The 15,682-nt window shown below is 48.1% G+C and overlaps 5 protein-coding genes across 5 annotated transcripts; 4 read left to right on the forward strand and 1 right to left on the reverse strand.

The window, feature by feature from the left end:
- Positions 1-161: 161 nt before the first annotated feature.
- LACBIDRAFT_317078 (uncharacterized protein) lies at positions 162-1,859 on the forward strand (the record flags this gene model as incomplete). The annotated part of the gene is made up of 4 exons (XM_001878730.1): positions 162-164; positions 214-927; positions 980-1,779; positions 1,835-1,859. The coding sequence occupies 4 exons, from the start codon at positions 162-164 to the stop codon at positions 1,857-1,859; spliced, it is 1,542 nt and encodes a 513-aa protein (XP_001878765.1).
- Positions 1,860-2,850: 991 nt separating this feature from the next.
- LbNoxB (NADPH oxidase B) lies at positions 2,851-5,186 on the forward strand. The gene is made up of 9 exons (XM_001878731.1): positions 2,851-3,103; positions 3,154-3,656; positions 3,706-3,926; positions 3,979-4,254; positions 4,303-4,369; positions 4,420-4,572; positions 4,625-4,753; positions 4,804-4,897; positions 4,952-5,186. The coding sequence occupies exons 1-9, from the start codon at positions 2,914-2,916 to the stop codon at positions 4,960-4,962; spliced, it is 1,644 nt and encodes a 547-aa protein (XP_001878766.1). The 5' UTR covers positions 2,851-2,913; the 3' UTR covers positions 4,963-5,186.
- Positions 5,187-5,429: 243 nt separating this feature from the next.
- LACBIDRAFT_317080 (uncharacterized protein) lies at positions 5,430-10,869 on the forward strand (the record flags this gene model as incomplete). The annotated part of the gene is made up of 24 exons (XM_001878732.1): positions 5,430-5,704; positions 5,758-5,824; positions 5,877-5,999; positions 6,049-6,080; positions 6,131-7,111; positions 7,162-7,318; positions 7,364-7,801; positions 7,856-8,098; positions 8,149-8,187; positions 8,237-8,561; positions 8,613-8,822; positions 8,878-9,013; positions 9,066-9,225; positions 9,277-9,354; positions 9,406-9,589; positions 9,654-9,807; positions 9,862-9,903; positions 9,955-10,001; positions 10,051-10,109; positions 10,233-10,359; positions 10,422-10,469; positions 10,519-10,544; positions 10,605-10,720; positions 10,770-10,869. The coding sequence occupies 24 exons, from the start codon at positions 5,430-5,432 to the stop codon at positions 10,867-10,869; spliced, it is 4,167 nt and encodes a 1,388-aa protein (XP_001878767.1).
- Positions 10,870-11,014: 145 nt separating this feature from the next.
- Positions 11,015-12,348, forward strand: LACBIDRAFT_173065 (uncharacterized protein; the record flags this gene model as incomplete). Its single annotated transcript, XM_001878733.1, has 8 exons — positions 11,015-11,161; positions 11,214-11,286; positions 11,335-11,491; positions 11,543-11,707; positions 11,768-11,943; positions 12,001-12,143; positions 12,196-12,222; positions 12,281-12,348. The coding sequence occupies 8 exons, from the start codon at positions 11,015-11,017 to the stop codon at positions 12,284-12,286; spliced, it is 894 nt and encodes a 297-aa protein (XP_001878768.1). The 3' UTR covers positions 12,287-12,348.
- A 53-nt stretch (positions 12,349-12,401) lies between these two features.
- Positions 12,402-15,289, reverse strand: LACBIDRAFT_325266 (uncharacterized protein; the record flags this gene model as incomplete). Its single annotated transcript, XM_001878962.1, has 6 exons — positions 12,402-12,454; positions 12,505-13,734; positions 13,762-14,318; positions 14,375-14,741; positions 14,789-14,968; positions 15,019-15,289. 6 exons carry the CDS (start codon positions 15,287-15,289, stop codon positions 12,402-12,404), a joined length of 2,658 nt encoding a protein of 885 aa, XP_001878997.1.
- Positions 15,290-15,682: the final 393 nt, after the last annotated feature.

Raw genomic sequence — 15,682 nt, forward strand, 5'->3', positions numbered from 1 at the left:
AGTCTGTCATCCCAATGCATTAACATCTGACGCGCATTCATCTGATAGCTGCATCAATGCGCGTGCCTACTTCACAGAAAGATTCTTCGGGTATGCCATCGGTTTGAGTGTTTTACCATAAACTGGACTAACGAGTCCTTCCCTTTACGATTAGCAATGATATGGTGCGTCCTCCTTGCATACATGCCATTCATTTTCCTCATTCACTGCTAGGATTTCGGACACAAGACATTTTGGCATTATCTGAAAAAGCAACGAACCGAGGTCGAAACCATTCTTCAAGACGTAGAACGCCGTGCATATGAATTACTTTTAGAGTCTCAGAACGCTACATGGGTTTTAGGACATCAAATCGATCCTGACGGCCCAACGGCAGAAGATTGTCATTTGCATGGTGATGAAGAATCGCTGTCAAAGCCAGCGAGCAATTCGGTGGGATCTCTCGAACTAGACGATTTGGAAGAAATTGAGGATCCATTGGACGTTGCCATCCGCGAGAAAAGACAGGAACTTTTGGAGAAGCTTTTGACGAGACTTGCGCGTTATTGCGCCCCTTTCGTATCCAAGTACTACCAGGAACGGCTTGCAGTCATATGGGCATGTGTGTGCCGCGCTGTTTACACTGAGCCTAGCCTGATGCTGGTGGCCCAAAACTACGAGAATGCTGCATCGATGCTGAAGGCGACAGACCTGAATCTTGCGACAGTCGAGAAACTTTGGGAGGCTGTCAAGCATCTCTATGTTCATGACGTTCGAGCCGCAATTGATGATGTTCTTCATCCTATTAGAAACACAGGAGACTACGTGCTCGTTCTTGGTACCCGTGTATACCGGGAATTGAGCGGTGCGAGCCTTCCCTTTCACGCCTGGGGACATATGACTGCAGTTTTTCCTTGTTACTCGTGCGTTCGGAAGGTCTGTAAAACAGTATGTTTTTTTATCCTTCCCTCTTATGAGATCACTTATTGGCACCTCGTAGGTTGACGATATTGTTGCCCTTACTAGATATGCGCTCTTGACTGGAAGCAACCTGGCTCAATCGCAGATGAGATACCAATTCGAATATGATACGGCGCGCGCCTTAACGATTTGTGGTTTTATACCAAACGTCATAGAGGATTTTGGTCCTCGTTACTCAGTGCAAAAGGGGAACTGCTGCTTTCAACGCAACACACCACATTGGTCGGAGGTCAAGACAAACTACGTTATTTGTGTGGGCCTGTCATTGAATGACGAAAAATCACAACTATTCGTTAACGCTTGTCTTCGTCATCCTGACTTGAAGATACTTGCTCGAAAGGGTGTTGATGGGCGCATCATCAAGCCGAAGAAGCTCTGCGGTTCGCGGACCCGAGAAGCGTCGACACGCGCTGGTTTGAAGAACGCTCCGTGGGGAGATTCGAAGTTTTATAGCGATACCCTGTTGGAGGAGACCTGGCCTGTCGTTGGTTCTAGCCTAAAAATCCAAGACTGCTTTCAGCTCGCTATCCTTGACGACGGGGATGGCACTATGGTTGACTTCATCGACAAATTGATCAAGCTTTGGTACCAAGTCTATCAAGTCGAAGATTTCAGAGGCCTTTTCAGTGGGATCGGGAATGTGTATCTGGACAATGGCGAACTCGAGTTAAACGAGCACTGGGAACCCACCAAGTATCCGCTTGTGCCTAATGTTGAGACGGATATGTTGTATTCGTATCAGCGTCTTTGGGGAAAGGAACCGAGTGAAGGGAAACTGGTGGACGACGAAATCGACAAAGCGATGTTGGTCCCTGAGAGGTGAGTCCTTTCTTACTTCTCTTCACGCTACCTCTTGTTTAGATATATCTCCCAGATTTGCAGCGAAGTATAAACGATGACATGTTCATGTTAACATCTAATTACGTGCATCCTAGTTCTTAATGCGGAGAATAATGCGAACGTAACACGTTGCCTGTCGACATATTGAACACGATTGCTTCACTCTTGAAGCTTCTGAAGCTTGAAGCTTGGATACGACGGTGCCGGTCCTCCCGAGCCATGCGGCTCATGCGGCCATAGTCCACGGTGCCAATAATTTTGCCACATGAGATGAGTCTTTTGTCGCAACCCCAGGCTTCTTCGCAGGGGTGCAAGTATCATGACGCCATCGAAGTACGACCATATCGATATTGGGCCCTATGCACTGCAGTCAGAGGAGATGTTCACAGTTCAAGCTCAAGCCCATGACCGTTAACGGACATCAGGATGGCAGTCTCCGTCGCACATGCGCCATTGGGTGACAGTGGCGTTCTTTGTACATCCTGGGACAGGTTACTTATAACACAATGAGAATCGAGCTTTTTGTTGTGGGAACAAAGCACAAGCTTAGGTCTTCCTGCCAAAATAGGGACCTTTTTCCCTGCTCAGTGCTCTAATAGCTTCTAAAAGTTGTTGCAACTAGAAAACACATGTTTTGAAAGGAGTTGAGGGTGGTATGGAGACGAGTTCTAGTCCGTGCTAGACTGAAGGAGAATTTGAGCATGCGCAATTGCAAACATGTTTTGATACTTGATAATTTGTGCACGGATGCTATGGGAACAAGGGTCGGCCGCCTAACACAAAGTAAAATAGTTCAGCAACTGCGCAGCGAGGTCGACAGGACCACCATACCCTTCTCACATACCCCTTCGCTCCTTGTTTTTGCCTTTTGCTCCTCTACCAGCTGGCCGGTATATTCGCTTTCCTTTACAAATTACGCAGGACGTCGACTAGAATAATCTAATGGCCGCGTACCGTTCTTCCGGGTTTGACTTCTCCGACAATGCTCCTAATGCAAACCTTGAACAACATCCTGATCTGGCAGCCAATGCTGCACAACCAGTTCATCTTCAGCGCAATAAGACTGAGAGGAGGCGACTCCAGGGGCTGCAGCGGTCGTTGACGGCCTCTTCCATGAAGAAACCTGTTGAACCGAAGACCTTGCGCGAGAAGTTTAGTATTTGGATGATCAATGAGGGAGGACGGCAACTGTTTTTTGGTACATGGATCTTCTTGCACCTGCTGGTGGCCGTCTTCGGTTTCATGAACTATCAGCTCAAGGATAACTTGGTGGATGCGCGTGCATTGTTCGGCGTTACATTCAGTGCGTCTGCCTCTTTCTCGTTACAATTCTTCCTGACACTGGATTATAAGCTATCGCTCGAACAGCTGCTCTAATTCTTCATATCGACGTTATCTTCATTCTCCTCCCTGTCTGCCGTAACTTCGTCTCTCTGCTCCGTCGCACCCCACTTAATGACATTATTCCCTTCGACAAAAATATCACCTTGCACAAAGCCACTGCGTGGTCCATCGTTGCAGGCACTGTGGTTCATGTCGTGGCGCACATGGTTAATTTCTACAAGTTGGCTATGGCAGATACCGATGCCAAGACAACCGGACAACGGGTTCTTGCCTTCCTCGAAGCCAATTTCAATACAGGGCCAGGCGTTACGGGGTGGATTATGACGGTTTCTTTGGGAATCATGGTGTTTTTCGCCAGTGAGAAGAGACGTCGTGCTCACTTTGAGAGGTTTTGGTATTCGCACCATCTGTTCGTTGTGTTCTTCATCAATTGGCAGTTGCATGGCATGTTCTGCATGATCAAACCCGACCGCCCTCCTTATTGCTCTTCCAACACTATCGGAGTCTTTTGGGTGAGTTTTACTCTTCATCCTTTGTCAGTTTCTCATTGAAACCCCACAGCGCTATTGGCTCATTGGAGGCGTCATTTGGATTTCTGAGCGTGTCCTCCGCGAAATCCGCTCCCGTCACAGGACATATGTTTCGAAGGTCATCCAACATCCATCCAATGTCATGGAGCTTCAGATCAAGAAGGAGAAGACAACCACCAGAGCTGGTCAATACATCTTCCTTTCCTGCCCCGAGATTTCATACTTTCAATGGCACCCTTTCACCCTTACAAGGTTTTTTCTTCCTTTTGCTCCCTCCCATAGGCTGTTATTGATTGTTCGAAAGTGCTCCTGAGGAAGACTACATCTCTGTCCACATCCGTGTCGTCGGCGACTTTACTCAAGCCTTAGCAAAGGCCATGGGTTGCGATTTCGAGAAGAAGGGCAAGGAAGAAACCCCCGCTGGCGGAAAAGTTGTTGGAACAAATGTCAACCCTTCCGTCAACCGACTGTTGCCCCGCGTCATGGTGGATGGTCCCTTTGGAAGTGCGAGCGAGGACTTTTTGAAATACGAAACCGTCTTGCTCGTTGGTGCTGGTATCGGTGTCACTCCCTTTGCATCGTGAGTCCCTCCTCCAGCCCATTCTCAGTTGTTGATTTACGGTCACAGAATTCTGAAATCGATCTGGTATCGCATGAATAACTTTAACAACTCAAAGCCTACAAGGTTGTCCAAGGTCTGCATTTAGTAACTCCTGTGAATTTAGACGTGTAAATTCGAATGCAGGTTTACTTCACTTGGGTTATTCGTGACTTCGGCGTCGCAGAATGGTTCCACTCGCTCCTCCACGCCATAGAGGAGCAGGATACCCAAGGGAGAATTGAGATCAACATCTATCTTACGGCGAAGATCAAGGAGGACGACATGAATAACATTATTGCACGTTTTTTCCCCAAAACAAAGAGTACTTTACTAACTTTTGCTCGTGTAGCTCCAAGATGTTGGCGCTGAGAAGGACGCCATCACCTCTCTTCGTGCACCTACTCACTTCGGAAGGCCCAACTGGGATCGCGTGTTTGGCTCCATCGCTGAGAAGCATCCTGAGACTGATGTTGGGGTGGTGAGCATCTTGCCAATTACGATAGTCCTTTACCGAATGTCGTTCTGCAGTTCTTCTGCGGCCCTGCTGTCCTTTCAAAGCAACTCCACCAAATGTCGAACAAATACTCTGATCCTAAAGGAACCAGATTCTTCTTCGGAAAAGGCAAGTCTACCCACTCTTAAAAGATTATGGCTGACCCCGTTACCCCTCCTCTAGAGAATTTCTAGGTGTCGTTCGTGATACCCCCTGTCTAATATACATTATTGCATGATCTACCTTCCTTTTGCATTATTTCGGTCTCTGGAGGTTGTCTTAGTTCTGAGGATGCCGCTTTGCTTCAGCTTGCTTGCCCGAGGTAAACGTTGTACTACCATTCGGTTGAGCCTGGTGTTGGGTTGTACTATTATTGTTAAATTCATTTCCACCAATAGTGATAGAGTCGTTCTGTGGATTTATATTCTGGCCACCCCTAAGCCTTGGTGACGATATTAGGTGATGATATTTTGAGCCTCGATCAGCCGGCAGGGTTATCTTCATTGCCGACCTTCATCAACTAATATGGACGCCAATCCCCCTCCTACTTTCATATTTCCATTGCTCGTTATCTTCCAGCGGTTCGGTGGAAAGCTCTTAACTTAGAGTCCAACTCAACTCTCACCTTGCGCCCCCATAACGCCCCGACATTGTATTGCGGATGGCTCCTCTTCGGCGGTTGGCTCAACTCGTTGCAGAGTTGACTCCACCTCCCGCGTTTGTTGGGACTTTGAAGCTCGGAAGTATCACCTTTGAAGTCCCTGCTTCGCTGACTCCTTCACGACTCGCTCGCACGTCGCAGCTGTTGGACATTCATGACCCCGTCAACGTCGATAACCTTCATTTCATGCTGCAAAAGTATCTGTTGGGCCAAGACATATTTCTTGTTTCCCAGCCAGGGCCTTATGCGCGACGTTTGGCATTGACTTTTGCAAGGTACGCGCCATTGCGTTCTCTCAGATGGTCGGGTTTTAACAGACATTCTGCAGCGCTATAAACTCCGAATACGAATATATCGCGCTTCACAGAGACGTTGGGGAAACGGAGTTGAAACAAGTTTGTCTTCCCGGTTCAATCTCCGTGTTTCCCATTTTGACCCTCGTTCAAGGGGAGAGAAATCCAGAAAGGGGGAAATCTCGTTTATGTTGACAGCCCAGCTGTGAACGCAGTTAAGCATGGTCGACTGCTTATTTTAGAAGGAATAGAGAAGGCAGAGCGCGGCATAATGCCCGTACGTTGCTTCTTTTTGATTTGACGAGCCTCGATTGACGTCGTGCTAGGTTCTCAATAATTTACTAGAAAATCGGGAAATGTAAGGAAAAATAACATCTCTTACATTTCCTCTTATTCACCACCATCAAGGAATTTGGATGATGGAACACACATTGTACACCCCTACCGATACACACAACTAGAGGCAGCTAGTGACAGCACAGAACAACGGAAGATCTTCATCCCAGCGCACAAGAATTTCAGAGTCATTGCCATTGCTGCACCCGTACCCCCATACCCCGGATATCCTCTTGATCCCCCGTTTAGGAGCCGGTTTCAAGCTCGTTTCGTGGATCCACTGGGAGCATTACTCACACTCAGCGGTCGTGCGGGGAGGGTTTCTTCGACTTTCGACAAACTACGAGATATCATCCTTTCAACGCAGTATGCAAGTGAGTCCAGGCATGCATTAGAAGCCATTTCAAAAACGGATCTTCCACCATTCCCACAAACGGCGCTCTCAAAACTGCGTAGCCTGATAAACCTCTTCCCTCCTCCCGAACCACTAGCTCCAGCGCAGCTTGCCCGACTCTTCTTGATCATCCACCCTGCGCTTATTCACGCACCATTTCAGGCCTGGGCCATTCTCAGTCGACAGACCAAAGAGGCAGGGTTGGGTGAGCTCGGAAGCCCATCTACGTCGTCAGCCGACGAACAAATTGGTTTGTTTGGATATCATCTGGCATCTATTGAGCGTGTGGATGACAAGACCGTCCGCATAACTTTCAATGCTCCCAAAGACCTTCAACCTGTATCCGTTCTGGTGCCTGCTGGTCCTAAGCAGTTGCGACCTTTTCCATTCTCGGGACCTTTGGAGTTTCAACCCACAGTCAGATTCATGGGATTGTTGACTTGCTTCCTGCAGGCGCACGTCCTTGATTGGGACATTTCCTTGATTCCTCCTGCTCTTCCCTCCACCGCATCTACATCTACATCAACCCTGGTGAAGGTCTTTGGCCAATTGCTTGGGTACGACACAGAAGTAATCCACATATTTAAAGAGCTAGGCGGAAGGGAGCTTGTTATGCGGCGTAAAATTGAAGATGGAGGTGCGACTACTTGGGAACCCAGGTATGTTTTTCGTAGATATCGTTTGAAGCAAAATTGATGCTTTGTATCAGTGCGCTAATTGAAGGTGCTTGGGCCGGGCGTCTACTGCATCTCTCTAGCCTGGATGTCATTGGATCGACTGCGGGTTCTCTATCAAGGCTTTTTCAAGATCGTGAAATCGAACTTTGGGGTGGCAAGCGTATAGTTGCTGATGCTTCTTCAGGAGAGGTATATCCCTGATCTGGTCATTGTTACAATTCTCAAAATTTTCAGATTAAATCAGGAGAACTCTCCATGGTCCATCCATCTTTCCGTGTCATATGCACAGCCTCGAAATCTCTCCTCTTGAAAGATTGGCTCTCAGATGAACATGCAAATATGTTTTTCCCTGTTCCTAGTCAACCCATGGACGTTGAAGAGGAAACCAGCGTGCTCGTAGCTACGGGTTGTCCACCTGTAACCGTCGGTGTCTTGCTGTGCTTTGCAAAGAAATACCGACAGAGCATATCGGCTGATAACATCCTCAAGAACCGTAAGTTAGGAACCAGGTCCTTGGTCCGGATTGCTAGGAGAATCGCATTGTACCCTCGGGACGACAATCTCAATGCCATCATTTGCCGGTCACTTCTCGCAGAGTTTCTACCAGCCACGGAAAGAATGAACCTTGATAGTCTTCTTGAAGATTCCAATATCCTCAAAAAACCTCCACAGGCATGGTATTCTTCGTTGAATAACTGACCAGACAGCTGATTTTTTTGGGGTCAGTTCAATCCTAGTCCATTTGTAGAGGGTGACTACCTCAAATTCCCAGGACCGAGTACCAACGGCGAAGACTCCTTTTCAACTTCGATTCCACTATTCAATGTCACCCACGATCCTGAGGGCGTTGCTTCTCATGTTCCTCACATGGATCACTTCTATGACAACAGCTTGCAGACTGGGTTAATGAGGGATCTGGGAATTGACATTGAGGTTCTTAGAGAGCACGTTGTCCTTTTGGGTAATCAGGTAGGAGTGGGCCCTCTTTCCAGTACACCTCAGCCCATCTTCATTTTTAGGGAGTAGGGAAGAATAAGATCGTTGATCGGCTTTGCCAGGTGAGCTTTACTTGTGCCCGTTGAGCATCAAACTGAACAACGTTCTTAGCTTCTTGGCCGGCCCAGAGAATATATCCAATTACATCGCGATACCACAGTCAACCAACTCATGTTTACAACCTCGTTAGAAGGTGGCATTATCAATTACACGGACTCCCCTCTATTGCGGGCGATCAAGTATGGCCGTGTCATCATCATCGATGAGGCAGACAAGGCTCCAGAACACGTAGTCGCCATTTTCCGCAGTCTTGCTGGTCAAGGAGAGATGTCTCTGTCAGATGGCCGACGTGTAAGACCCGTTCTAGAGAGGGATGGAGATATTGTTGTGCATCCTAATTTCCGTCTTATTTTGCTTGCCAATCGCCCTGGATATCGTAAGCCTCTCTTCGTTTCTCTAAGGTAAGTGTTTCTGACTTTGCCCTCAGCCTTCCTTGGGAACCACTTTCTCCAAGTCCTTGGAGAGAATTTTAGTGCCCATTCCGTTTCTAATCCAGACCAGGAATCGGAACGTAAACTCATTGGGCAGCTCGCACCAGAGCTGAGCGAAGATACGATACTTCGGCTTGTAGGGGCATTCCACGACTTGCGGAAAGGCTATGAAAGTGGGATCTTGAATTATCCTTACTCCCTGAGAGGTGTGTTATGGTCAGCGAATGGGAATTACTAAATATCTCTGATCTTTTCGATAAGAATTGATCAACTTGGTCCGCCACATGAAAGCCTATCCCGAGGACACACTGGGAGAAGCTCTTCGCAATATTTTCGATTTCGATATATACAAACCAGAGACGATCGACAAACTTCGTCAGATCCTCATTCACCATGGGTATGGTTGCTCCTAATTACAGTCCTTTTCAACTGATGACCATTGATCGTAGGTTGCAGGTTCCTCATCTGGGCCTCGATGCTGCGCGAGAGGCTGCAAAGAAAAAAATTCAAGATATCGAGTTTACGCCTAAGGAAATCAGTCTCGATGAACCCAAGGAGGGAATACACGACGACAAGGAGCATTCAGGCGGCAATACCTATGCGGGTGGTGTATGTTTAACCTCTTTTATTTTGGATATTGCTAATTTGTATTCCTCCTAGACTGGAGGACGGGACACTGCTGGAATGGGTGGTGTAGGTGGGTATAAGCGTCTGTATAAAGGTGGCGATATCAAACAGGTTTGTTATTATGTTTGACTTTTGTGTTTCCCAACACTAACACGACCATAGGTGCCCGACGCCATGAAAGACAATGTACCCGACCATGTCAAGGAAAAGGCTCGTGAAATGGCCCGTCAAGAGCTTCAGCGACGTTTAGAGGAATTGAACATGACCGCAGCTGAAGCGAAAGGATATGGCCAACTGATAACGGCCACTCAGGCGCACATGGCTTCTCTTCTTGACCTTTTGGAACGTATGTTTCGATGACTTCCCTTTGCTTCATACGTACAAGTTGACAAATGACGCGACATTCCCAGATCTTGCGGCGAAAGAGGAGGAACGGGTGTGGGTTAAACGTCAAACCGATGGAGAACTCGACGATAGTCGATTGACGGAAGGCCTGACTGGAGAAGCTACCGTTTACAAACGTCGTGGAATGGAAAAGCCTGAGCTTGGAAGACCCCAGATCAAGTACGTGGATTATGACGGGTCGTCCTGCTCCAAGCCTCTGATCACTCGCTACAGGCCAAAACGGATCCGTTTTATCTTTGATTTGAGTGCCTCGATGTATGGTTGTCTGCGCCGGCTTCAGAACTTACCGTTGACTGACAATGCCAGGTACCGCTTCCAATACGATGGCCGCCTCCAGCGGAGTATGGAAACAGGTAAAATTATTCCGTATCGACACGTAACAATTGCTCACCGTAGTCGAAGCCGTCATGCTTATGGAAACCTTTGATCGGCTCTCGCGGAAGGAAAAATATGTTTGGGATGTAAGAGCCCTTCACGCACTCCATAGGTTTCTCAGTGTTCAATTTCCTTTCCCACAGATGTACGGACATGTAAGATGACAGGCGTCGATGCCTGCAATCCACTTGCTAACATGAACGAGTTAGTCTGGTGATGGCCCTGATATAGCACTTGTGGAGGCCAACAAGCCGCCCACTGAATTGAGGGATCGCTGGAAGGTTGCAGAGAAGATGTACATGGTACCCCAATACGCGTTTGCTGGTGATCACACAGGTTTGTATCTTTTTTTTGGCCCGCATCTGTATTTTGAGTTGCTGAACTATATTTGCCATTAGTGGAGGCTATCGTGAAAGGTGTGGAAGAGGTTGCCAAGTACGATGCGGGTATGTGGTTTGTATTGTCATCAAGCCTTATGGTTGAGGTTTTCCTTAGATGACTGGTTTGTCATTGCCATCACTGTACGCCTTTCTTGCCGGACATGAGCATTGCAGGGGATCGCTGATACTTTTGCGCAATAGGATGCCAATTTCGATCGGTACGCAATTACTGAGAAGGAAATCACTGGAGCCATGAAACGAAATCCCAAAGTCAACACTGCCCTCATCTGCATTGGTGAGGGCGTTGAAGCATCTTGGTAAGGCTCTTTATGAGATTGTGACCATTATTCTGAGATATCTTTCTAGGATAACGAAGAGCCTCCCTGGTCGATGCTTCCGAGTCGCGAACACTGGGGATATACCTACTGTTCTGCGTAGTATCCTATCCACGATGGTGGACCGTTAGTACTACTGTATCCTGTATTAATGGCGCTGCTGTTGCGCAACGGTGTCATATGAATCCGAGTCGTTGATGTCCTGGTAGTAATGTATACACGTGACTCCGTGAACATTCCCAGCTACGTCAACTCATCATTTGCTCGGAACACACCATGGCCGGATATTTCTTTGCGTCGCCGATCGATGTCGACGTCAAGCTGGAGGGCGAGGACATTAGGAAGCAGGTGGATATGAAGATGGAGAAAGAGAAAACCATATCATGTCCAGTTTATTACGACGGAGATTCAGTCGGAGGGCAGGTACGCCGTAATATGCCTATCCATCGGCTTCGTCGTAACTCACGTTCAATAGGTGGCTATTAGAGTGCGCGACGGCAAGAAAATGACGCACGAGGGTATCAAGGTTGAATTTGTGGGGAGCATTGGTGAGTTCAACACACCGCAGCAGGCACGGTGCTCATTCACTATTTCAGAACTGTTCTACGACCGAGGCCACCATCATGAATTTCTATCACTTTCTCAAGAACTCGCTGCCCCAGGGGAGATGAGGCAGGCCCAGACGTTTGATTTCAACTTCAAGAACGTCGAGAAGCAATTTGAGAGTTACCAGGGTATCAATGTGAAGTTGAGGTCAGTGTGCTTTTATCTCTTCCTTCCTTCACGCCTCAGTTCGATTTTCAGATATTTTATACGTGTATCTATATCGCGACGGATGGCAGATGTGACGAAGGAGAAGGATATTTGGGTACATTCGTTCCGAATGCCCCCTGACAGTAACAATTCGATAAAGATGGAAGTCGGGATTGAGGATTGTCTGCATATTGAGTTTGAATACAACAAGTCAAAGTTCGTCTTTGCTATCTGTTCCTGTCCAACATTTCACTTAACTTCTGCGAAATCCCTCAGATATCACCTAAAGGATGTTATTGTGGGCAAGATCTACTTCCTTCTCGTACGGATAAAGATCAAACATATGGAGTTGTCCATTATTCGACGGGAAACAACTGGTTCGCCACCAAACCAGTATAACGAAAGCGAAACGATCACGAAGTTTGAGATTATGGATGGCGCTCCAGTACGAGGTAACTGCGCCCCTCTATTTTGATCTTTCACTGCGGGTCTCATGCTACATCTGATAGGCGAGACAATACCGATTCGCCTGTTCCTTGGAGGATTCGACCTCACGCCAACGTTCCGAGATGTTAACAAGAAGTTCAGCACTCGGTACTACTTGAATCTTGTCCTTATTGACGAAGAGAACCGGCGCTACTTCAAACAACAGGTAAAATCAAATCTGCGTTTGAAACTTGTTCGACTCAACCCCTTCGTTACAGGAAATTACTATATTCAGGATACCAGAGGTGCGTTCAATTTGACTCGAGCTCGAGGGTTCTATTCACTCACAACTTATCTTCGCAGAACTGATTTTTTTTCCATACTGTATTTGTATATTTATCTTCTGCAATGGATAATGCTTTTATTCCTGGTACTCGAAAGTAGTTTGACATCTGCAGCTTACTCGTTGACATTGCGTGAATATTCACTCAAGTTTCCTCTTTTCTGCCTGGGACAAAGCTAAGAATGAAAGGCTACCTACCTAATACATAACACAACATATCACTAAAAATAATTTGAGCTCTTACTCCTCTGTCGAGAACCCTCTTCCATCCCCAAAACCTCCGTATCCTTCAACACTCCCCGCCCACCCCCAGCCGAGTTCAAACTCCCCTGTATAACCTCCGTCATACCAGCATTCACCAGCGGCGGAATCATAATAGGCTCAACGCGCAAACTTCTATGAACTTTCGAATGCGTAGGATTGGGCGTCGATCGTTTCGGAGCGCTGCTGATGCTCTTGATGCGTGAGGGTGGTTTCTGAGGGATTTTCAGGTTCGTGTTGGGTCTAGAGTCCGCCCTTCGAGGAGGAGGTCTACTACGATCTTCCAGCTGCTTGGGACGGGAAATCATCGGGTTGTCAATACTCCCTCGTTTCTCGGCTGGTGTTTGTTCTCCGTCCACAGCGGGGATACTGGCGACGGGGAGCCGCGAGGTGCGTCTGATCCACGGGATGGTGGTTGGTTTCTTGAGGACAGGACTAGACCTTGAGCTTGAAGTCTCGGCCCACTCGGTTGAACGGTCGCTATCGGCACGAGGAGGCAATAACATGCTACCGCGCTCAGGTGTCCCATACGCCCCACTGTTTCGGAACACGCGCTCGGTGGGAACATTTCTGGTGGAGAGCGTTGAGCTTGACCCTGTTTGGCGTGTGAGCCCGAAAGGAACGTCGGGGTCTGGACTGCTGGGCACGCTGGGCATGTGGCTGGGGCGTTTGGTGAATCTGCCCAAACCGCCTGTGCCCAGCACAGGAACGGGATTAACGTCCACGTCCACCTCCTGATTCAGATCTTGTTTTTCCGACGCCTCCACGTCGCCTTCGAAAGGATTGATTGGATGCAAGACGAGGGGTGGATTATATCTCCATCCCTGTCCTGCTTCACTAAACTTGGGTGTGGCCTGCACGAACGCCTGCGTTCCCATCTTGCTAATCTTGCTATCGCGAACGAAACTTTGCCTCTGGAACCTCTCGTCCGCTGAAGCTGAAGAATCAATGTCATCCTTCCGGAACCATCGTGGGATGAGGACGCTCGACGTTCTTGAAGAAGGTATCGAGGTCTCCTCCCAAATTGGGTCGGGGGCAGCCATCATTGTCGCTGGTCTTCCTTGCCCCTTTATTGAAGGACTCGATGCAGGGAAAGGCAGTTGCTGCTGGTCTTGAGAAAGCGAGGGAGGGTCTGGGAACTGGTCTGTTAGCTCCCTAACAGCTCCAATGGACTCGGGCACACTCTTGACGCTGAACGTCGTCGATACATGGGCTGCGTGCTTATCCTCATCAGACTTACCCCTGCTACTCCCCGTAGCCTGATAAATGAGCGCTCTTGCCGATTTCTGGGATAGAGTGCGTTGTGGTGCTGTGATGATCTCCGCTGTGGCTGCGTAGAACGACGATAACGACTCTGCGTCCGTACTGATACTTGACTTGACAGCGTGGGAGTTGCGCGCAGTGTACGCGAAGGGATAGGTCACTGCGGATTTAGGCCGTGAAAGGGTGGAAGAAAATGAGGATTTGGATTTGTCCGCGAATCCAGTGGGTAGGTTCAAGGCGGAAAACCGGACTTGTAGCACTGGAGTCCCGTTCGCGTAGTGTATAGTCACACGCTGGGGTTTCTGCATCCCTGAGGACTGTGACATGCCAGGGGGGCCAACACCTGTGTAAAAGTTGTCTGCGCCGCGAGGGGCAGAGTGGAAAGCTGTTGCGGTGGGTGAGAGTTGGCGGAACGTGCTTAGGCGTGGATTGGATATGAATTGGCGGAGGCGGGAGCGTCTGAATTCTTTTTTATGCCCACCTGTGGATTTTATTTCGAATTCTACGGCGCGGAAATCTATGACTGTGTCTACCCTTTTGTTGATTTAGCATCAATAAGAGTGAAGCGCATAACAGTTAACGGAACTCACCCTTTCGCAAGTCCGATACAAAGACAAGCCCTCGACAGGAACCTGAGCATCCTTCGTGTGAATGCAACTCCAAATTGGCCCCCAGCAAAACCGACGACTGTCTCGATGCTGCCCAGTTTGAGTGCAGCGCTGAGCCAGGGCAGGCCTCTGAGGAGATGTGCGGCATCCATGTAAGATGTTTCTATCCTCTTCTTGTTTAAGATAGCGTGCACGAGGCGAAGAAAAGTGAAGAAGGATGCGGTGGTTTGGTACCCTGCCAATAGGGCAAGAGTCACGCTGGAGAAAAAGGTCCATAAGGTTTCCTGTCGAGAGTCGATAAATCCAATGTTCATGTGATTGCTGCTGTCTTCGGGTGTCGGCGTCATACCTGAGTTACATCAGGGATAGAAGGGGGTATGAGGGAAAAAGACGAACGATAGGCGATGCCAATGAATGAGGAAACCTCATTGATGGTAACGATGACGGGGATAAAGAGGACGAGGAACAGGGTAGCGAACTTTCTGAGACGAGAAGGGAGGGTCTCCAATAGTTCGGCCTGTGTGAAGAGATAGAGAAAGAATGTGTAAAAGAATATAGGAAGGAAGGATGCGACGCCTAACGTCAATCAGATATTGTGTGAAGAAAAAAAGGGTTCAATGACTCACCTAAAAACCTGTCCAACGCTCTGAAAATATTCAAATCCTTCTGCGCAGCGGGTAGGATGTGAGATAACAGGTCGACGAGGGCCAGGGCAGCGTAAACGCATCCTTCCGCGGTGATGAGTAAATGTCGCCTTCCGTTTCCCCAATTCACAAAAATCAAAAGAATAGAAAAAATGACCTCCAGTGCCGTAGGAATAAACAAGATGATGCTTTGAATTCTGGTCAGGGAGGTGCAGCGAAGGATGGACGCCGAGGAAAGGCAGATAGATCCCATGGTTTAACTTAGGACATTTCTCTCTGGGAGGTGGAAGACGAGATAACAAAGAGTGTGGGGAAGAAAAATGGAGAAATAAGTAGGACCACCGACCACGTAGAGAAGAGATCCCGAGAGAGAGAATGGGTGGTTGCTTGCGAGAACGGTTGCCATTCGCCTATTCCGAGAGATCAATGACCGGTTGCTATAGAACAATGGTATCCCGCCCGTCTCAACGGCATCATCATTGTTCTCATCGCAAGTACAACAGCAATAGCAAGGAAGATTAAAAGTACTGCCAGTAAGGAGATAATAATGGCTTTATGTCGGAGATGCAACGGAGGAGCAAGCCTCAGGGAGTAGAGTAATGATTACGTAACGTGCTTTACTTTTCATTTTTCACCATCTTCCTGA

The sequence above is a fragment of the Laccaria bicolor genome, genomic scaffold (assembly GCF_000143565.1).
Source record: "Laccaria bicolor S238N-H82 LACBIscaffold_7 genomic scaffold, whole genome shotgun sequence".
Classification (NCBI taxonomy): Eukaryota; Fungi; Basidiomycota; class Agaricomycetes; order Agaricales; family Hydnangiaceae; genus Laccaria; species Laccaria bicolor.